The sequence below is a fragment of the Scheffersomyces xylosifermentans genome (assembly GCF_036884685.1).
Source record: "Scheffersomyces xylosifermentans strain CBS 12540 chromosome Unknown RJT20scaffold_2, whole genome shotgun sequence".
Lineage (NCBI taxonomy): Eukaryota > Fungi > Ascomycota > Pichiomycetes > Serinales > Debaryomycetaceae > Scheffersomyces > Scheffersomyces xylosifermentans.
The window spans coordinates 1,879,625-1,902,169 of record NW_027042940.1 but is presented as its reverse complement, the minus strand read 5'-3'; the positions used below and the strand labels follow the sequence as shown (position 1 = coordinate 1,902,169).

The 22,545-nt window shown below is 40.0% G+C and overlaps 6 protein-coding genes across 6 annotated transcripts; 2 read left to right on the top strand and 4 right to left on the bottom strand. All coding sequences in view use genetic code 12, as the record gives it.

Annotated features, from left to right (window-relative positions):
* Nucleotides 1-499: 499 nt before the first annotated feature.
* On the bottom strand, nucleotides 500-2,383 carry RJT20DRAFT_133621 (uncharacterized protein; the record flags this gene model as incomplete). The annotated part of the gene is made up of 1 exon (XM_064918230.1): nucleotides 500-2,383. The coding sequence occupies one exon, from the start codon at nucleotides 2,381-2,383 to the stop codon at nucleotides 500-502; it is 1,884 nt and encodes a 627-aa protein (XP_064776243.1).
* Nucleotides 2,384-4,442: 2,059 nt separating this feature from the next.
* On the bottom strand, nucleotides 4,443-6,260 carry RJT20DRAFT_133620 (uncharacterized protein; the record flags this gene model as incomplete). Its single annotated transcript, XM_064918229.1, has 1 exon — nucleotides 4,443-6,260. One exon carries the CDS (start codon nucleotides 6,258-6,260, stop codon nucleotides 4,443-4,445), a length of 1,818 nt encoding a protein of 605 aa, XP_064776242.1.
* A 47-nt stretch (nucleotides 6,261-6,307) lies between these two features.
* Nucleotides 6,308-15,209, bottom strand: TEL1 (DNA-binding protein kinase). Its single transcript, XM_064919584.1, has one exon. The coding sequence runs from the start codon at nucleotides 15,185-15,187 to the stop codon at nucleotides 6,455-6,457; it is 8,733 nt and encodes a 2,910-aa protein (XP_064776241.1). The 5' UTR covers nucleotides 15,188-15,209; the 3' UTR covers nucleotides 6,308-6,454.
* Nucleotides 15,210-16,485: 1,276 nt separating this feature from the next.
* On the top strand, nucleotides 16,486-17,870 carry GCV1 (glycine decarboxylase subunit T). The gene has a single exon (XM_064919583.1). It carries the CDS (start codon nucleotides 16,560-16,562, stop codon nucleotides 17,739-17,741), a length of 1,182 nt encoding a protein of 393 aa, XP_064776240.1. The 5' UTR covers nucleotides 16,486-16,559; the 3' UTR covers nucleotides 17,742-17,870.
* Nucleotides 17,871-19,480: 1,610 nt separating this feature from the next.
* RJT20DRAFT_126125 (uncharacterized protein) lies at nucleotides 19,481-20,549 on the top strand. The gene has a single exon (XM_064916676.1). It carries the CDS (start codon nucleotides 19,700-19,702, stop codon nucleotides 20,432-20,434), a length of 735 nt encoding a protein of 244 aa, XP_064776239.1. The 5' UTR covers nucleotides 19,481-19,699; the 3' UTR covers nucleotides 20,435-20,549.
* A 61-nt stretch (nucleotides 20,550-20,610) lies between these two features.
* Nucleotides 20,611-22,097, bottom strand: RJT20DRAFT_29360 (NADP-dependent alcohol dehydrogenase). Its single transcript, XM_064919585.1, has one exon. The coding sequence runs from the start codon at nucleotides 21,894-21,896 to the stop codon at nucleotides 20,787-20,789; it is 1,110 nt and encodes a 369-aa protein (XP_064776238.1). The 5' UTR covers nucleotides 21,897-22,097; the 3' UTR covers nucleotides 20,611-20,786.
* Between the last annotated feature and the right edge of the window lie 448 nt (nucleotides 22,098-22,545).

Sequence of the window (22,545 nt, the reverse complement as noted above, 5' to 3'; positions counted from 1 at the left end):
GTTCCTAGGGTTGGCAACTTTCGATCTTGTTGAAGAAAGAATAAATATAAAACAATTATTAATTTTCATGAGCGTTGAAATAAAGATACTGAGCAGAATCAAGGATGAAAAGGAACTAAAAAGTAAAGATTATAAGGAACAAGATGCTGAAAACTCATATGATTGAAATAAACCCCTTTTTGTATTCCACACACGCTTTTGGGAAATCTATTGAATCTATTCCCAATGCTGCTAAATAAAACAAGCTCGCAAAAGAACAAGACCCAAGTGCCGTCTAGGGCAAATTGCAAGCTGGAACAAAATTAAGCCATAGGAAGTATAAGGAAAACAACGTAGAAAAACAATGACAGTAGAATGTAAAGGGAACGATATTTTATTGTTATAGGAGGGTGAAATACAATGGTGACAATTTTATAAGCAATGTTTTCATTCCTCCTTTCTTATGAGATGAATGCTGAATGTCTCGTGGAACAGCCAAGTCACGAATAAATAATGTGAACTAGATCTCGTCAACGAGCGACGAAGCCTGTGGGGCACCCGGTGGACTAACACCACCCAACGACAGGTTTTGCTCCTCATTCAAGAACTCACCGTCTGAGAAAGAATGGTTCGAAATGTTGTCGAGCCCGTTAAGATGTTGCTGAGAGTTCTGATTTTGGAACTGTCTAGGCAAGTTACCACATCTGTCTTTACCGAAGTTGATCTTCAAAGCCTTGTAATCGTTGAAAGACTTGATACCATCGATGGCCTTGATGGCATTAGCGATATTAACAAAATTAATAAAGGCACAGTTTTTCTCTTCCAAGTAGTTAATTTGTTCAATGTCTCCAAACTTTGAAAAGTCTTCACGGAGCTTCTGAGGATTGTAGTACTCGAAATCGACAATGTTACCGATATAAATGTTTCTGGAAGCACCATTGGAAACAGCCAAAGACAAAGCATTGGACAATGGTCCAGAGTGCTTTCCCCAGCCAACTTTAATTCTTCTGTTGTGGATAGTTAAACCGTGCAATTGGCACATGGCAAAGAATTGAGCAGCTGCAATTGGGTCGATGAAGGTGATGAAACAAACATGTCTTTCCTTCAAGAACCTGATACTTTGAAGCAAACCACCTCTAACAACATTACAGATCTCTTCAACTGAAGAGTCTTGGTGCAAGTTACCTAAATAAACAGTTCTGTTACCCAAGTTGTTGGCACCTCCAGCCTGAGTGGCAATCTGAGCAGCGGCAGCAGATTGCTGTACCAAAGCAGAGGAGATGAACTCACGGTCAGCAGCAGTTACAATATGTTCCATTCCTGGAGCTAAACCCAAGTACTGAGCAGCATTGTGTTGCTGGGTCTTGGTGATGAAAGCACATCTGTCCTTACCGTAGAAACACTTCTTGTCCAAGTATTTCTCCTTCAAAGGCAAGTTGGCAACACATCTAATGGCAGAGAGAATGGAAAGGAAATGAATGAATGCAATTCCCTTCTCAGGGATAATTTTGATACAGTCGATGACACCGTAACAGGATAAGTCTTCTCTTAACTCCTGCTCAGTGATGACTTCACCATTAACAGGGTTGTTCAAGTTACCCAAGTACACGTTTCTGGTGGCGCCGTCTCTTTGAATTGATTCCATGACAGCTGGCAAGATTGGGGTATTCTTACCCCAACCAATGCGGATATCGTGGCCCTTGATACTTAACTTCTTTAAGATACAATCAGAGTGAAATAAGAGAGCAGATTGATGGTCTATGAAGGAAATGAAGGCACAATTCTTGGCTGGAAGAATCTTGACATTCTCAAGAATACCAGAACGAACGTAATCCAACAACTCGTTTGGCTGAATATCAGCTGGGATGTTACCTAAGTAAACAGTCCTTGATGGAGCAGCGGAGTTTGAACCGTTGCCGGCAGGCTGACCGTAGACAACGTCAGGTCCAGGTTGGGATTGGCCTATATTCTGTTGTAACGCGTTATTTGGAGCGAAACCTTGATTTTGAATAACAGAGTTTGGACCATTGGACATAGGAGCATATTGGCCTTGATGTTGCATGGTGTTCATCAAGTTACCACCGTTCTGTTGTGGGGGAATACCAGAATGACCATTGGAGCCACCGTTGGGTCCGTTGACAAAAACTGCACCTTCGTCAGCGTAAAAGTCGCTTCCACCTGAGCCAGAAGCGACATCGACACCATTGAAAGCAAAGGAAGAGCCATCTCCCTGGTATTGGGGGTACTGGTCGTAGGAAGGTTGTCTGGTATCAATGGCTTGTCCCATGTTACCATCCTGGAGAATGATTTGTTCTTCCGGGTTCTGTTGGGTAAAGTACTGAGGGTAAAATGGCTGGGCCATGTACTGCTGAGGTATGCCCTGGTAGGGATCGTAGTATGACATGGCGATGACTAGGTTGTTGTGGTACTAGATAGAAGAAAAGAAATATACTATCTTTAGTTGTAACGTGATGTGAGTGTGGTGATATCCGGTTCAGTAAAGCGAAGGCAATAGATTTTGTTCGCTGGCGGTTAACGACGAAGTGATCTAAGACGAGATATCAAACAAGGAAAGCACAGAGTACTGTAGAAGGTATCTATGCCGACAAATGGAAGTAGACTAGGAATGATTTCAAGCACACAGACAGTGACGAAAGTAGTGGGTTGAAAATTATAAGATGCGCTAAAGGCACAGATCAGCCACGACACGAATGGAAATGGTTACGGGGTTGACTTTGGGATAAAGCAAACGGCAACCAGGGTTAATGGTCGATTTGGTTTTGTGCTGGTACGAGTTGGGAACTACTGAGCCAACGATGCTGGTGATGGTGGTCGGTGAAAGAACAGATGGCGAATTTGATCTGTGCGGTTTTGGAAACGAACCAGAACTAAGAACTAAAAAACTACTGAAGACGATGACTGCAACACCTGAGCTAAGTCACACGAAGTCGAGCGATGCGGAACAGAAGAAAAAGCGGTCTGACACTGGTGGAGATACTTAACTGAATAAGCTCGAACGCAGTGAATAACAGATCGGGGTCTTTGAAATGGTATTACGAACTAAACTGGTTCTTGTGACTTGTCTCTACATCAGTAAAAGAAAAGTAGTGCAAAAAAAATCGCTGGAAGAAACCGACAGAACGAGATGGTTTTTCTCACGCGCTGAGGTTTTGCAGGAGGGTTTTTGGGAATAGGTGGGAGAGTGTTTGAGCGGGAAGTACGGTAGAGGCAAAGAAGGGGAAATTGTCGCATGGGGAGTAAAACTCGAGAGAAGGAATGTAGAGTTTGGTTTCTGAATATCTGGGGTTGATTACAACCGAAATTTTATTCTCTGACTTTCTCCTTAGCTTATGACATGGCTCCTGCTGTAGAAGATCAAAAATGCCCTTTGGGAAACTTTTTCATTTACATCGAAAATAGATCACGTGACTCACATTAGTAGGCTATTTCCTCTCTCGCTCATCGTTTTAGTCCGCATTTTTTTCCGTTTTTGGCATCGACTCCTCCAGACACTACAAACTACCCGACAGCAATGCCCCCAAATTCCCCCAAGCCGTTATATTTTTTTTGGTTGACTACTGTAGTTGGCGAAGTACATAGCACTATTCTAGTCAGGCAAATTCTATGCTCGCTGGGATTTGCGATGTGATCTCTGAGAACTTGCTAAAGTTCACTCCAGACGACGGGTCACTGCCCCTAAAATTCACCTAAGGCTGCTAGACACATCCAAAAAAATGGAAAGATTGCCATTGATCTTCAGTGCTGGAATGCCGTAACTTAGAATATTAAGAAGCCTGTGATGTCTCAACATTGCTCAACAAAACGTCATACACTTGACGCTAGTGGAGCCACAAAGGTGTCTGAAAAAAAAAGCCAAAAAATGTCTGAAAAATTATAATTATAGAACAAGACGGTACTTAGAACCCCTTTTTAAATGGGTTCTCCTTTACTTTGGCGAGAATAACCTAACCAAATGCTTGATCTAAAGTGTGCCAGCAGTAAATCAGCAAATATGCAGTCACTTTTTGTGGACTATGGGTTTGAAGGCAACAATAGGAGGGGAACCATCGATTCATGAACTCGTGCTAATGCTTTAATATTAGATGACTACATATCCTGTAGAAAGAATAGAATTTGCAGGAGTTTCTCTACGGATCATCTATATACTGGCACGGAAGTTGCAATGTCTATGTTAACAAAGGGAACTCAAGTTGTAGTTGTAATTGAAAATAAAATATTATTATAATATTATTGAAGACATATTAATAAGTACTTCATGGAAGATTGTGCTGTACCCCTAATACAGCAACTCATCAAACCTATATTATCATAAGCCTTCTCCTGGTCGCATTGTGATTGCACGCCTTAGGTAATAGCATAAATTATATTGGCTGCAATGTTGCAGCAAGTTCGATGTATGCGGATTTGTTATGCGACGGTGATAAAGATCCGCTTATTTGCTCCTATTCATTGTCAGAAGAACTGTAATCTGTCTCCACGTCATTCTGACTTTTGGGATCGGTTTCCACCTCCTCCACGGCAGTGGAGTTTTCTTTGCTAGCTTCATTTCCTGAACTCTCGTAATCTGTGTCAACTTCAGGCTGATCTGATTGTGGGACAGCCGTAGTTGCTTTTTTGTTCGAAGGACCGTTCGCTTCTTCAATTCCTTCTTCTGAGGAGCTGTAGTCGGTTCCATCACCACCTTCTAAATCTCCTTCAGCAGGCTGATCCAGATATTTTACTGACGAATTATGCTCAAATGATTTATTTGGTTTCAGGTATGCTTCCTCAAGACTGTCAGGAACAATCTCCTTGCTTCCATCTTGAACTTTTCTACTCTTGCCTAAATCCAAGTGAATGGTGTCCAGAGATTTTACCAGATCCTGTTGAGTATCTTCATCCTTATGGTCTTTTAAGTCATTTTCTTCAAAGTATGCATCACTAGCGTCATCGGATTCGTGGTCATCTTCTTCATCTTCATCGTCTTGATCATCATCATCATCGTCGTCATCTCTTTCATCATCTTCCTGATCAAGAACGCTGTTCAATATTTCTCGGTCACTAAAGGAATTAAAAGACTTCACCTTCAGGTTTTCCTCTTCTTCTTGCTTGACCCTTACTCGAGAAGATCTTCTAAGGTTTCTCCTTTTGTGGGGAGATCCGTCCCCAAGTTCAGGAGATTCCTCTTTTACTGCAACTTGCTGTTGCGAATCTGGCTCTTGTTTCACTTTGATCTCCTCCTCATCAGCTTCTTCTTCCTGGTCCACGTCTTCCTCGTCTTCCTCCTCCGATACGTGCTTTTTCTTCCTAGTATCTCGTTTCTTTGCAGCTGGCTTAGGAGTAGTGGTAGCTTTTCTTTTCTTCGTAGGACTCAAGTATTTGGCGTCCAATTGACTTGGTATCTGGCTCTTATCTATGGCTTGTAACTTGGCAGCTCCCCCAACAAAATCTTGATTCAAGAGCTCAAGATGATTTGATGGAGCTTCCCTATTTGTCAATTCCCATATTTTGTCTTTCTTTGCATTTAGCACCTGGTAAAATTTCAGCTCCAAATCATTGACAATCATACTGTATTCATTTTTGCATATTTGGTAACTGTTATGCAATTGGTAATTCTCTTCTTTAAGTGATCCAACTTTGGATTGCAAAGACTTGATCTGCGCAAGCATGCTTTTGTTCTGTACTAGTATCAAATCCATCCAGTTGAATAAGCTTCTCTCGTCCTTTAGATTAGGATCTTCCTCCAAGTTGACAGGATCAAGCTCTATGTTGCCCAATGTTATTGGAATAAGTGCATTGGTCTTTATTGATATTACTATTGGTTTCTCGTTGGGATCGTCATCTTCTTCTATAAGGTCTTTCGTTTCTTCATCATAGTATTGTCTCTTAGTAACCATTCGCACTGAGAGACGAAGGTCTTTGTACTTCTTTTCTTCTTCAATGACGTCTTCGTTATCCAATGGAAACAATTCCTGCAATGCTTCCAATTGATCTTCTTCCTTAACTGCATCTTTGCTTGTCAAGTTCTTTCTGAAAATGCCAGAACTCGAGTCTTTAGTTATAGTTGTGTGAAATGTTCCATCTTCATAGCCTGCCGTTAGCGAGATATTTATGAAATTAGGGTCTTCACTTGGTTCGTACTCGGCTTTGGAAACATGTACAAATAATAGTGTCTGTTTGATCACGTCGTCTGAGTCTTCATCCAATATTTCGAATGGGATTGAAATTACAGTTCCCGTTAAAATACTACTGTTCAATACATCTTCTACACTGTCTGCCATGGCTACAATCTATATATACTCAATGCTCCATTCAATGCTCCAATCTAAAAGCAATTGAATATACAACTTTATTAAATGAATAGTTGCGAAGTTCGCGTTATTGCCGGTTCCGATTTCTGGGGCCGAGACTGAATAGGATACGGCTGATGCATTTGCTATATACAATACTGGGGTCTATAAAAGTTCCTTGTCCCTTAGTAGAAGGGACACCAGCCGAAATAAATAAGAGCCAAATTGTCAACGCTAGAAGCCTCCTGGATTAACTCTCGTACCGTAGCTTCCACACTGAGGCCTCCCGCAATGAGCTTGTCGGAAACTCCCAGGACCGCGAGACCTGCTTCCGATCCATCCTCTTGGGGCTTAATGTAGCCCACTTCACCATCTTCTTCTTGTAATTTCTTCTTTCTAATGGGTGAAATTGACCAAGAGTACAACGGATCCCACCTCAAGACCTCTAATATAGATAAAATATGGTCTTTATTACTTCTTAATACCCTAAAGGTATGTTCGCAGGATTTCTTGAACACACCTTCAACACCAGTCGATCCAAAACCGTCAACAATATCTCTCGTTAATCTGAAGGGAACAGTCTCTGGAATGGGTAAGCGCTTTCCTTGATCAAATGCAACGCCAAGATCTATATGTATGGGCTCTCCAGTGCATTTATCTAAAAGGATATTGTTACAGTGCCTATCACCTAAACCTAAAATGTGACCAACAATGGAAGTTGTTGCAATTCCACGAGTATATGCAATTCTACTGTCAAACCAAACATCTGGAGTCAAGAACGTATCAAAGAAGAAGTGCTGCAAGACAGGATCGATCTTGGCAATGACTTTTTGGAACACACGTTGCCGTTCGATCTTTTCGCCTGCTTGACATTCCTTCATCATTTCTCTTGCTTTCTCTAGTTTAAGCTTATCATATTTTACATGATAGGGTTTGATGATGTCAATAAGAGCCACCGAATCACGAACAAATTCAATAATACCAGACTGAGGCCCTAATGGTACTGCTTTGTACGTACGAATCCTCAAGTTCCGCTTTGTTGTCTCCTTGTCCTTACTAAAAATTTCATTCACTTTCTCAAAAACTTGTTCCATAATTGAATCCTGTCGTAAGTCATCTGTACCATGTTTCAATAATATCTTATGCTCTGTACCATCAGAAAGCTTGAATGTGGCGATTTTAGGTAAACTTAATCCTGAAGCTGCAATTGTTATTTTACTATCCATGCTGGAAAGAACCGGAAGATTCTTATACATGCCCGAGTCGACGGGGAAATCCATCGTGGGGGGTGGAATTCTAGGCAATTCTTGGAGCCAGTAATTACCTATGGAAAATTTTTCCAAATGTATGGATTTACCCCTCGAGACTTTGTATTCTGAAAGCTTTATTGCTTCATCACAGAATCTCTCAATTGGTTGTAGAACCTCTGAAATTAACCCAATATTTATATGTAGTAACCTTTGCCAAATCTTCTCTGCTGCTGAATATTTCGAGATCATAATCAAATCCTGCAGTTCTTCGGCATGACTCTTATGTTTCCTTAAAGAAATAAGCTGGTAAAGAGCCTGAAATGGGTGAGCACAACACATTTCTAATACCATCTGCTTTAAGTTTTCCTGAAATTCTGAGTTATCGCTTGATAGCCTTGAAATCAACTGTGTACTCCAGCGCACCAAAAGGTGGCTAGGTAACGTTCGAATGGATATTCTTAACCTGGAGTTCATTTCTTCTTTATTCGAGAGTTCTAACCAAAGTGCAAAAAACCTATCCAATTCTTCTCCTCCTTTCCATCCTATACTGTTTAGATAGTATTCAATAGCTCTCTCTGAAAAATCATCCTTACTTCGTTTCGCCTTTTCGAGATCTGCTGTTTCAGCCTGTAGCTGATTTTTCAATTTTGAATAGAAGCGTTGAACTGATTTCTTCTCTTCAGGAGGTACAGACGTTTTCCCATAATGCGATTTCAATTCTTCGATTTCTGATTTCTTGTCAGATACTCTCCTTTCTAGCTTTGAGATTTCTTCGTTTAAGCCTCTCGATTTGAATTGCCCTTCGCAATACTGTGCTAACAATTTAAAAACCTGTCTCTGCTGTTCAAGATCTTGCATGTCTTTAGCTCTTTCTGAAATAGGCTCCACATACTTTTCCATTATGACTGGAGCGGCAGCCTGTCTTGATTGAGCCAACCAACTAACAGTCTGAGCCCCAATTAAGCATTCATGATGATTACGATCAATCAATGGCGAATAGTGATCGGGTGACAAAGTTTTTAGTATTGCTACGGGAATACTCGTCTGACCTTGAGCCCAGATTGAAAATGCAAGTTGGTACTGGACAAGTTCTTTAATACCTTCCACGTTTTGAAGTGTTGTATTCGCAATTGTGTCTATAAGTACCATTGAGTTAATCATTTTCTGATTCTCTTGGGCGTTCCGAGACAAATTATTATAACGAATTAGTGAATTCAAGGCACAAAGCCAAATTTCTTGTGTTCCCAAGCGAACAGAACGAACAGGAAAAGTAGCTAATAATTGAAAGGCGATCTGTCTAGCCTGAAGGATAGATTCTGAGTTCTTCATCTCCGAGTTTTCAAACCATTCGGTTATTTTATCGAAGGTCAGTGTGAAGTCATTAAGGTCCTTTTCTTCTGTGAAGATTTCTTCAATGCTTGAAATCGTAGCTAGAGTCTTCAACCAATTCAATCCGTTGAGTCTGAACTCCTTCAGGCTCAAGGAATCATTAACAACCTTTTCCTTATTGAGAAGGAGGCCAAGCAACGAATCCTCACAAATATTCAATGCATTTGATGGATAGTCATGGACTAGCTTCAAAGTCTTATATATAACTTCATGTTCTTTCAATGCTTGTCGCGGAGCAGGTAACTCCCAGCGATTCAATTTCCATCCCCATTCGAAGTTATCATCATCATTTTCTCCACCATATTCTTGCTTGCTGATGAGACGCGATACACCCATCAAACCATTTTTTACCATAGAGTTTAGAATGCTTGAATTTCGACGGTTTGAATGTAGCGACATTTCAGTGTCAAACACAGCACTATTGTAGAGTAATTGTTCAGAGGAATCCGCTCCCCTATTAACCATCGACATAACAAAATCAAGAGAAGTTTCTGCTTGAAGTCCATATATAAGATCCTCATTATCGATAGACTCATATACTCGAGATAGTAAAGCTGAGTTATCGCCACCTCGCAGTTTTTTACTGGAACCAGAGGAATTAAAGTCTTCTTTGAGCATTAAGGCTGTTTTATATAACTTATTTTTTGCAGCCATTTCGAAAAAGCCATCTATATCAATACCTTCCATAACTTCAACAAATTGAGGAATTTGTTTTCGAGCACCAATTCGGAGAACTAAAACAATTTCTGTAAATAGAGAGATAGATTTCTCATCAGTACTCTTTAAGTGGACAAATTCTGCTATTAGTGCCCCAATTGCCTTTGCAGCGGGTTTTCCTTTCACAGAAAGGAAATAACACACAAAAAATGCCAAATTCAGTTTCGCAAACGAAGTAACTTTGACAACAAATGTCGAAATTAATGGGGCAATGGTGGTATAATACGAGATTTCTTGAATAATTGCTAAGAGAATCCGCGTTGTCCAAATTGGAAACGGCGAGCCTTCGACTATAGTGTGAAGATTCACTATAACATACTCGAGAGTATCACCTAGGTAATCAAATTCACGGTCGTCATTAAGCAAGACACAAGAATGAAAATCGAGAGGAAAAATGAATGATTTGAACCTTTGGTAAAGTTTCTCGAAATTAATGAATTTCAAAACGTCTCCTCTTGAAGTTTCATACTTATAGATAAGAGCACCCAAGATAGATTCAGCGCACGCTGAAATCTCACTGTCAGGATCACCAATGTAGTCAAGTATTCCCCTAATAGCGGTATCCAACACTTTGATCTCTTTTTCAAAATCATAACTCAATATGCCATTATACTCATTCTGCGATTTAAACTCTTTGCCATAGCTCGTCCACGCTCCTTGCAAATAATATTTCGACAAATACCTTGCACTCCATAGGTTGAATGCCTTCGTTTGATGAATATACTCCTCACTAGTGACCTGCAATAGAACATTTACTACATTTTGAAGATTGCCCTGGGCTTTGTGAGTACTATCAGCAGTGAAGACTAAAGACACGAGCTTCATGACATATTTGGATGATTTGCCATTGCCACAAATTGCAAGCTCCTTACTGTCATTCAAGAAAGCTTCAATATATATCTCAGGCGAACCCTTAAAGGCACCCGAACGGCCTAACCTCAAGATCGAGATAAACAGACGTAAAATATGGTACACAGTTCGATCTACCCCTAGCCTTTCCGTGAACTGCGCCAACTGCGCTAATAATAGGTGTGATTCCACCAACTGAACGTTATTTTCTAACAAAGAGGCAGCAGTTTGTATGACAATGGGCAAGGACTGTTCATCAGGGTATTGGAAAAATTGGTCCACTCTTAGGGCAGAAAGAAAGTTACAGATATCTGGTACTAGTTCGGGAATATTCAAAAGAGGAGTCAAGCTTTCAATAATTAATTTGACGACTTCATAGTGGAGAATTTGCTCACCACCCAAAATACAAATCAATTTGAGCCTTCGAAGTACTAACAATTTTTGTTCCCAGGAAAGACAGTGTTGAAACATTGCCGAAACTCTGCGAAAGAGGAAATATATTTCCTTTGGCATCCAAAATTTCTCACCCTTAGGACTATACTTTTCAATGATTTGTTTCATTAGCTCCAACGAAGAATTCAAAGGTACTGACATCTCACCAGGACGATCTAGATGCTTAGTTTCATTCTTCGAAATTAAAAGCGATGATATGTTTGTATTATATCTCTCAATGAGGACTTCCTCCTTGGATAAGTCGGTATATTTGATGAGTTCCAAAATAATCAAGATCAATTTGTCCTTAAACTCTTTTTTAAAGGAAGCCTGCAAGTGTGTCAAGACAACATCGAACACGACATTGCGTATACCATCTCGAGTATAAGCAATCGGTACGATTAATGGCAAACTTTCAGATACTAACGATGTTTCGTCACTATTCGTTAATTTGGCAAGTTCACTAAGAAGGATATTTGTATTGGCTGGACGTGTAGCTTTCAGGGATGTGGCTACTGAAATTGCAACCAATTCTCTATAGTTCTCCAAATAGAAGGTATCTCTTTCTCCATATTCGAACAAGTAAAACGGGAAGAGTTCCATGTTGTCAAATTTCAACCAACATATGAGAATTTCAAACTTTAGAGCTCTAAATAGGTTCTTAGGATTACTTATGTTCAAGTACTCGCAAAATGAACTTAAAGCACGCTTCAAATATGGAATGAAAATGTCAAACCTGGAGCACTCAAGCAAGTTAAATAGAGAGGAAAGCATGACTTGAGAAGAGCTTCGAGAAATACTGCAAAAGAACAATGTAAAGGTTGCACACATTTCAATGCAAGACTCTGGGTTAGGAAATTTCATAAATAGATCGTTGTAGATTGCAGCTTGATCTGCCACAGACGATTTGCTCATAAGAGTGATGAATTCAGGCACTAAACCCACTTTCATACAATTTGGAGCAGAAGAAAACTTTTGAAAAAGAAGAGCTTTTAAAGACCCATTATTCAAGACTGTTTCATCGTTAGCTGCAATAAGTTGTGTGAGAAAGCCGGCAAAGCTAGAGTTGCCAGCTAGTGTCAGAATTAAATCCTTGCTTCCGCACAGCAAAAACCATTGACACATATCGTAACAGTCCTTCTTAAAGTTCTGGTCCTCTTCGTGAATAAAGACCGGCAACAAAAGCGATAGAAACCTGGCAATAGTCACTAATGTCAACTCTGCTCTTTCTAAAGCATAGTCTACTAATATCTTTTCACCAAAGAACCTTACCAACCTACTTAGGTTTAAGGCGGAAACAGTTTGTAAATTAATCTTGTACTTGTAATTGGTCATCAAGAAGTAATAAGCCACGAGCAATTCTTCAGGTTCCAATCCTTCCAAGAAGTTGGCAACGGTTGCAACTGTTACATCGAGGGCCCTTTTTCTGATTTCATCACTCTTGAATATAAATTTTATTATCTCAATTGTGAGATTAGATTCATATTGAAATTGATAATGGCTCGATAAGCTATTTGATTGTTGCGTCGGTGTCGGACTATGGCCATTGTAATCAGAGAAGTCAATGTCAATGTCAAATACAGATCCAGACTTCATTGTAACAGTTGCTTGCTTTTGACGTAGTTTAATTAATGATTGAAGGAGCTGTTCGAAAGAGAATTTGGTTGCAAATTGTGTTTGAGTGCCCAGATCAACATCTGAATTAACTATCGAGTTGAATTCTTCTAAAAATAAACGTATATCCTCATCACCATTAAAGTATTTTAGTGACTCTAGAGAAGTTGCAAATTGAAACTCTAACGACGATGTCGTTGCTTTATAAACATATTGATCCTTTATCTTTGCTAATATTCTTTGGGAGAGCAAGCACCATTGCAAGAGTGCTGCATTAGTTGATCCAGACCCGAAGGATCGTACAGTGTCCAAAATCTTTATCATTAACTGTTGAGTGTTATTATTCTCTCCTAAGCTACCTATATTCATTGATAAGGTAACTTGTGAACTAGTAGTACCTAGAAGCATGAAATTTCCCAACTCTGCATAAGAGTCCAGGAAATAAAAGAACTCATTTAAAGGTCCTTTGTATATGCCAGGAAAATCTTTTGGAGTCACAATTGATTCTGAATTTCCACAAAGCCAAGATATGAAATTGGGGAGACCGATACAATCATAGTAGAAATTCACATTCGATGGCTGAAATGTATTTTCCCATTTTGAAAGTAACCAGTCTTGGCATCGCTCAGCTAGAATGGTCTTCTTTGGTAAATTAATCTCTCGAACAACTTTGTAAATTGCGTACCAAAATTGGAAAGCCTCATTAAATATGGAGACAGGCCCGTTTATCTCTGCCAAGTCTATTAGATTATCAATTTGAGTTATGATTGACTTGTCTATAATCTTTGCTAGCTCCTCGTGAGACTGGCAAAGAATTACGGAATAAACTAAGTTACAGGCTACTCTGGAAAGTTCTTTTTGCTTTACTGCTTGTAGTGATAATTTAAGCAAATGGAGAAAATACCGAGAATTAATTTTCTTAAAGCCCTTGCAATTACCATTTTGAATATACTCCCACAATAAACATTTGCATGCTAGGAGTGACCAATAGTTCAAAGCAGAGTTGTGAAATGTCGCCAAGATTGTTTTAAGAATAATGCTCTTGTCAAAAGGTTCGTTTGAACCCCCATTTATCTGAAAATCGAAGGTGGTGTCTTCAAAGGTACTATCACTTGAATCTGCAATCTGCTTCGAGCCATTCTCTATATATTGGCTGGTGGAGTCCAATGCGTCAATTTCATCATTGAAACACCCCTCAAGAAGGAATATCAAAATCTGCAAGCCAGATTGTTGCACTTTGGGATCAACTTCCGCCTTTATCAACTTATTACAGAATTCAAAGAGACTATTTGAGCTCTGTAATGAATCACCTATCAATCCCAACTTTTGACGCTTAGCAGTTGGTACTAGAATACTGGGAAGTCGAAATGGAGCATCTGATGATTTATTAGTTGACTCTTTCAATTTATAGTATGATGTGATAAGTTTGGTCAACCCTAGATTCAATAACCAAGCTTTGGGATCACTAGAACACAAGTAAATTGAACGAAGCTGGAACCATGTTCTAGCATGGTCATTAGTATGTATGAGACGGATGCTATCATCCCTTAATTGGAAATCTGAACTATGCAATTTAGTCATGAGATTAGAGATAAGAATGCCAATACGATATAATACGACCTCATTATCGTCTTTTGAGCCAGGGCTATAACGTCTTTTCGTGGACAGTCCAAAAGTCGATCTGATTGATACTTCTTCGTAGTATTCATCATCATCTTCTTCTTCTTCTTCTTCTTCTTTATCTAGTATCGAATTCGTATCAGCAGGGCCCGTTAGTCGAGCCAAATCTATACAATTATGAGTTGAGGATAAATTCAAAAAGACGAGAAATTCATTCTGCAACCTTTCCCAAGGCGATGAATAGTATGCAATCATAAGGTCAATTCCGAGGATAGCCAACTCATTTACAAATTTGATATTCTCAGTAGATAATACAATCATTAACTTATTTAGAATTTTGAAAATGATGATAACTAACAAGGTCTCCTTCTTTTGGAGGATTTTGGACGCCTTAGTAAGTAGGGGCAATAACTGTGTATATGTTGAGCGTGAAAGCAAATGCAAATAGTTAATCGATATCGAGGTATTGCACTGGAGTAGGTTCTGCAACGCTGTGAACAGTTCTAGCAAAAGCTTCTCGTTATTGTTGGCAAGATTGGATAAGTTCGATAACGATTCGTTCAATAGTCGTGTGATCAACTTCACTAGGAATATATAAATATTGAGCCATTCGTCACTATTCAAGTGTTCTTTGAAGTAATTCTGATCAAATACTGTTGATAGTATACGGTTGAAGTCGAGAGCACAAGGTTCTAGAATAGAGTCTCCAAGATAGTATGTATCTATAATGTTCTCCACAAGTTCATAGTAACTTCTGAACCTCAATTTTAAGCCATTCTCGTTCACAGATTTGCTTACTAGTAGTCTTAAGTATGTTGATCCTTTACTCAATCTTAGCAGTACCGGAGTCGATTTGTTGGTAAAGTATATATGTGCTTCATGTTTGAGTAGGTCAAATATGCCTTGGTTTAGTATGCGAAACTGTTTGGAAGTCACTTTAAACTTGGAGAGAGTCAAGCTTTCCAACAAAGCCAATGCCTCATTTCTCTCTTTAATCTTGGACGATTGCAATGAAGCAACTACCCTATTTATGTCAAGCGTAGACATTGGTTATGACGCTTGCTACTCATGATTAGTGACATTAATGTGAGTATCGATTTTAAGGTACGCGCATTTTATGAGAATTGATTTGTGCGATGTGCGATGGGAATAAAGAGAGGAGTGCTTAAGGGGACTTAAGGGGAAAGTCGATAGATGAAACAGATTACCAATTAGGGATATTCACATAAAGTGAATAGTAAAGTTATTAGCAAGGTTTTTCTATACAATGATGAGTATGTAACATTCCTGGAACGCAGTGTGGGTCTAAACAAGAATGGAGTTCAAGAATAGATAATCACATCTATGAGTTCTTCATTGCAAAGACCCAAAATGGAAGTTTTTCTTAACGATTGCAAAAAAGTCAGAAATTGCAACCCAAACAAATCTGAAATTATAGAACATTATAAATGACAGATAGATTTCCACAAGAAGAAATTCCTAGCCTGGAGATTATTGATAAATGATACAAGTAACCGAACCACAGAAAGCGATCTTCACCCTAGAGGAACTCAGCTTAGAAATCGAAGAATCAAACTTAGAATCCGGTGAAAACCAGAGCTGCCGTTGTCAGTCTTGCAACTTGTTTAACAAATGGTACAGTTTCTGCTTTCTGAGTCTCTTCTGTGGTCTAATCTTTCCTCCTCTTTGGATCTTTAACATCTTTTTTATAGCTTTTGTATTGGGTTTCCACCATCTCGAAACATTGAAATCAGACGATTTCATTCAGATTTTTACAAAAAAGGTCCACACTTTTACAAAAAAGGAGGAAACCCCTACTGATGCACTATACAGAAATCACCACAAGGGAAAGAGAAAGCTATTTTTATGCTTAGTATGGTACAATTTGCTAGCTTTGGCAACTTATTGTTTTTTCGTATTCCTCAATGTCTTCGCTAGTATTCACCATCCCGTCCCACCTTACAGACTAGCGTCAGGATTGGTAGGTAATGGTACATCTGCGTAGAGTTTGTTCAACATATGCGCAGACAAGTATAGGATTACATAATTAAATAGATAAATAAACTGCTATTATTTACTCTTTACAATCTCCAGACAATTATGTATGTGCCAACCTAAACTCTACACCTCTCCTCTCGTATACCTAAGGCGCCATCATCAGCCCTCACCAGCTGAACTTCAACCTTTTCCTATTCATTCACGGCGCACTGGAACTAATTTTGACTCTGCAACGACTCAGGCAGTTAACTCTTCCTGTGCGCGAGTCAAAAGCAGCTTCAGAGTCAAATCTATCTTCCCCCGATATCTTGTCAAGTGAATTTTTAACATAAATATAAAAATACGATTACCCTGTTTTCTAAAAACCTTGACAACATCTGAAGAATTAGCATTCAATCTCATAACACACAGAGTCATCACAATGTTCAGAGTTGCCAACAAGAAATTTTACTCTACCGCTTCTACCCTCTTGAAGACCCCCTTGCACGAGGCTCACATCGAGTTGGGTGGTAAAATGGTTCCATATGCTGGATTCGAGATGCCAGTATTGTACAAGGACCAATCACACATAGAATCACACAATTGGGTCAGATCAAAAGTCGGTTTATTTGACGTCAGTCACATGTTGCAACACAGAATTGAGGGTAAGGATGCCCAAGCATTGTTGCAAAAGATTACACCTATTGATTTAGATTTATTACCAGCTTTCACCTCCAGTTTGTCTGTGTTGTTGAATGAACAAGGTGGTGTTATTGATGACTGTATCATAACAAGACATGGCGATGAAAGCTTTTACATGGTGACCAATGCAGGCTGCAGAGAGAAGGACGTTAACTTCATCAAGAGCGAAGCTAAGAATTTTAGCAACTTGACTCATGAGCCATTCGAGGGTACATTGTTAGCCGTCCAAGGTCCAAAGGCACAAGAGCTCTTGCAAAAGTTCACTAACGAGGACTTGTCTAAGTTGTACTTCGGCCAGACCAAATTCCTTAAATTGAGCCCTATCAATGCCACCGTCCACGTCGCCAGATCTGGTTATACTGGTGAGGATGGTTTCGAATTGTCAATTCCATCGTCTACCCCAGAAGAGTCCAAGCAATCTTTGGAATTCTTCAGAACTTTACTTAACGAATTCCCAGATATTGTCAAGCCAATTGGTTTGGCTGCTAGAGACTCCTTGAGATTAGAGGCTGGTATGTGTCTTTACGGTCATGAATTGGACGAAACAATCACCCCAATTGAGGCAGCTTTGACCTGGTTGATTCCAAAGACTCGTAGAGAACAAAATAACGGTTTCAATGGCTCTTCCAAGATATTAGCTCAGATCAAGGACAAGACTTTATTCTCCAAACGTAGAATTGGTGTCACTTCCAAGGGTCCATCTCCAAGAGATGGCAACAAGATTTTTTCTGAAGACGGAACCGAGATTGGTTATATCACTTCGGGATCGCCATCTCCAACATTGGGCGGCAATGTTGCTCAGGCTTACATTGACAAGAAGGCTAAGATCGGTAGCAACATCAAGATTGAAATAAGAGGAAAGTTGAGAGATGGTGTCGTAGCCAAATTGCCATTCGTTCCTAGCAAGTTCCACAAGGCATAAGGCATAAGAATCAGTTCATAGTACAAAATTATTTATTATACAACGACGCAAAGGTGAATAGATTTGTAGTTAAAATGAGTAGAGAAAAATTTGTATTACATACAAAAGGGCTACTTAGATTCTCGTGTATGGTTGATCTCATTATCTCAATTCGCATTATACAATGACACTGTACCATCATATGAGTTGACCAGTACATCAGCATTAGCACTCTTCGACCTACTAGAGGCAATATACTCTCCTTCAAACCTCCTTTCATTAAGCAGCGACTAAATTCCAGATTACTGCAAAATTGTTGAATATTATACCGGCAGATTTTAATTTTGTCCGATTTAAGACAAATAGGTGCATCAGTTTAAGCAGCAAGACATCAAAATAATAAACCTTATACGATGAGGCAGTTATTTTTAGGACGTTACAGAGGTTGAATAAGGAGTAGAAATAATAGTCCACCACTAGGCACCAGTTGTAAAGTGTATTGACTATGGGCCGACATAGTAGATCGCAAGGCATATCTATGAACGCAAGGCATCTTTAAACTCTCTGGGGGACGGCTATCTTTAGGGCGGTGGACCACGTCTCGCGACAATGAAACGTTTGTGTTTAACGGTTATAGTATCGAGCCACTACTCAGTGAATGAAAGTTTCAAAGTTCTTAACATCAGGCACGTAAGATTTGCGTAAAAATTCTATTTCTTCCGATAACGGTTATAGGAGTTGACGGTTTCAACCCTTCGGAGGTTCTCTACGGTGACAACCAATGGCACAACCGTCAACCGCTAAAAGTTCACCAGAAAACCGAGCCCACCCCACGAAAATATTCGCGTGCTGCCCTGTACCAACCACCACTTGTGTGGGTTTTCCAAGCCTACAACGTGCTAAGGTTTGTGGTACAAAACTGTACAATGTGGTTATGGTTACTCCTTCAATATGCTTGCTCCACATCGTGAGATATTTTGTGACATCAAGACGCATCGAGGCGCGTACAGAGTAGCAAGATGGTAGCGCATGTTGATCTTTGGTGTAGGCAATCAGCCACCTTCAGGAGATTGTTCTTAACTACCAAGTAGGACCTTAAACCAGTGTACCTTGGGACGTCACGATGCTTCTCCATATCTCCATCACTTGACACTGGGAATATGATGTGAGGTCTACGCCTTAATGGAGACCCTTAATTTTATCAAGTCTCCATAACACCCATAAGACCTCTCAGTACTCACATCCCCCATCTCCCAGACGCGTGTGTTTGTCAACACACATCGCAGCAAAAAAATTGGTACAGGACCGAATCAAAAAGCACTGAGCCTAAAGAAGCATAACCACGTTAATAATTACACTGGCACACATTGTTCCTCCATTGTCCATTCTCACTTGTCCCGTTCTCCGTTCACCGTCTCCCTTCTCTCCTCCATAGTACGTCTCGCTACCCGAATTTTCGTGCACACTATACTCGTCCACTTACGATTGGGCCATTCACGTCGGTACGTGAATCTGCGACGCCTAATTTTAGTCCAATGTAGTAAAGGGAGGAGTACAGGAACACAGGAACACAGGTGCAGCCCAGGCACTCGGCACTGTAGAGATTTGTAGGAGGGAAGCGTTATTCGTTTCTTGTCTGGTATGTCAGGACGAGACTCTGAAGGAGGGAAGACCGTTCCAGAGTTTTTTCTTAGCCGAGTTATAAAAGTTGAGGATTCCCAAAGATTTCCATGTTTTGTTAGAACTCTCAGTTTAATTTGTTCTTCATTGATCAGGTTTTGGTTTTCCACATTTCTGTAGTTCTTGAGAGCTCACTGTCAGTTGGTATTAACATTGTCGTTAGGTCGTTAGGTGCTACTAGCGTTATTAGGTAGTGTGATTGTATTCATTGATTCATTTGTTGTCATTTTGTCTCAGATCAATTTTCTCTGTACCAATTCTTATATAATTGAGTTTATACACATACAAGCAAAGCAAAAATGTCCTCGCAAACATCATCTCCAACAAGGAGATCCGCCTTGTCACCAAAATCTTCCAACATCTCATCTCCAAAACGCAAACATGGAAGTAACCCTTTCGGCACACCAAGATTATCTCCACTTAAAAAGACATTACCGCCCAGATCATCACCATCGCCCAAAAGACCGAAATTGAACTTCGCTATCTACGAAGACAAAATTGAAAAGCCAGTAGAAATAGAAGATTCCGACGTCGAATCAATCTCTAACGAAATGAACCATAATGACCAAGAAAATATCTTGCAACCAAAGAAAATCGCAGGTAACAATTCATTTGACAGCAGAAGTAACTGCAGAACTGGGAGAGTTCCATTACGCAACTTAAACATCTACGAGTTTCCCGGACATTACTCGAGCTCATCGCATTCAACCACGCAGTTGACTGAGCTCTACCAGCCAGCAACTTTCAACAACGAATTCAAGTCCGTACATAAATACGTGAATATCCCATGTTTCTTGACGCCTTCTAGAAGAAGCAACAAAGAACAATACATGGTGAGGTCTTCGTCTGGTAACTTCGATGAGGAAGCCATTGATGAGGAGATCGATGAATCTGACTTAACGTTAGAAAGAAAACATCAACAACAATTAAAACGCCAACCTGGAGGAAACCACAAGCGTTCCTACTCTGTTGGCAAAAACGACGGTAAATTACCTTTGATAAGAAAGAATAACTTCACAATATTATCGAGCTGAATGCCTCAATTTGCATTCAATCCATTCATTTTTCAATTCTTCTTCACATTTTTCATACCCCATATATTTAAATTGCATATTTCGTAATGTATATTACCATATACATATATAGTTATACCCCATTGGTTGAATTATCTCCAATGCTATACAATAACACAGACGCTCCTAACATTATATTGAAATTGTACTAAATAGTCTAATCTATCAAACTGCACCTCTGTGGTTATTGCCGCAAAATTATAAGAAGGTCCGATTTCGCAGCTTTATTATGCAACAATGAAAAGTCTTAGATGGACTAAAGTATAGGAATTTATATTGATTATGGAAAACTAGATAGTTTGGACTGTACCATTTAGGCGAAAGCCTTGTCGAAGCCAGTGAACACAAATCTGTATCTGATATCACCTTTGTCACATCTGGTCAAAGCTTCATGGCAACCCTCCTCACCGAGTTGAACTTCCTCAACCCATGGTTTGACACCCTTTTCAGCGGCTAATTCCAACATCTGCAAAGCCTCCGTCTTTGATCCCAACAAAGAAGAGCCGAAGGAAGCACCTTGGTGCAAGAAAGTGAATGGAGAGACTTCGAATTTCTTGGTTGCTGGTGGTAAACCGACAGAAATGAACTTTCTGTCAACCTTCAAGACACTCAAGTAGTCTTCAAGAGCCAAACCGTCAACACCGGAAGCACAGTTCAAAATCAAGTCGAAAGCGTCATCGTACTTCTTATTCCAGTCCTTTTCTTCGCCTGTAGCAACAAATTCGTGAGCTCCCAACTTGATTGCTTGTTCCTTCTTTGAAGAAGATCTAGAAAATGCAACAACCTTTGCACCGAGGGCGTTTGCAAATTGAAGAGCAAGATGTCCAAGACCACCAATACCAATGATACCGACAGTCTTGCCTGTAGCATCAGTACCAAGAGAACGAACCAATGGACTGTAGACAGTTAAACCAGCACACATCAATGGTGCAGCATGGACAGTGTCCAAACTTTCTGGGATTGGGAAAACGAATTGTTCGTTTGCAATAGAATGGGAAGAGTAACCACCTTGGGTGATGTAATCGTCGGAGAACTTATCAATTGAGTTGTAAGTTCCAGCACCCAGTTTACAATATTGTTCGTTGTCGTGCTTACATCTGTTACAGGATCTACAAGAAGTAGAAGCAGCACCGATTCCGACTCTGTCACCGACTTTGACTTGAGTGACCTTATCACCAACAGCAATAACATGACCGATGATCTCGTGTCCAACAACAGCGTCATCTCTGTGCAAAGTACCCCAGTCAGCTTTCAACGTAAGAATATCACTACCACAGAGACCACAGGCGATGTTCTTCACAACAACATCAGTAGGGTTAATTTTTTTTCTCTTGTATTGGACCAACTTTGGGTGGTTCCAGTTAGCTGGTTTGTCAATACCGAAACCTTGGAAAGTTTCAGGAACGGTAGCTTCAATTGTCATGGTTATGAAATGATGTATTCTAGGAAATGTGCTAGTGAATTGATGTCAATAGTCGCTAGCGATCGATATACCAATTGAGTGAACAAATGGGAACAAATAAAATATTGACGACCAACGCTATTTAAGTATCCTCGAAAACATGTCCAGTTGCTGACCCCAATCCCATACCGAGCTCATATCCATGCGGTAGCACGGAATAATAGATTAGCTCATAATTTTTTACGACCGGAAGTCAACTGCACAACGTTATATATTTTTTCAACGAGCGTCAGGATTGAATAAGGTACGGCCAAACGCTGAGAGACAAGGTATCACGTTATTGATCTTAAAGAGCTCAATTTTACTCACAACGGGGTATGAAATCACTCAGCAAGGGTGTAGAACTCATCTATAGACAATTTTCACCTCTCAAATAAAAATGAATCTAGACATTGACCTGCCCCTCTTGAATGTTTGACAGCTTCAAAGACATGCCCCACCGAAGTTTTCCTGTGCGATGAGACCGGAATTAATGCCAGAAATCGGTTGGTACTACCCGAAGGAGCAATACAAACCGCCACAACCTTGAGATAACAAAACCGGTCGACGATGACAACGTCGGCAACAGTTAGAAGCATATGCAGAGTAGGATTTTGTATAGTCGGTTTGT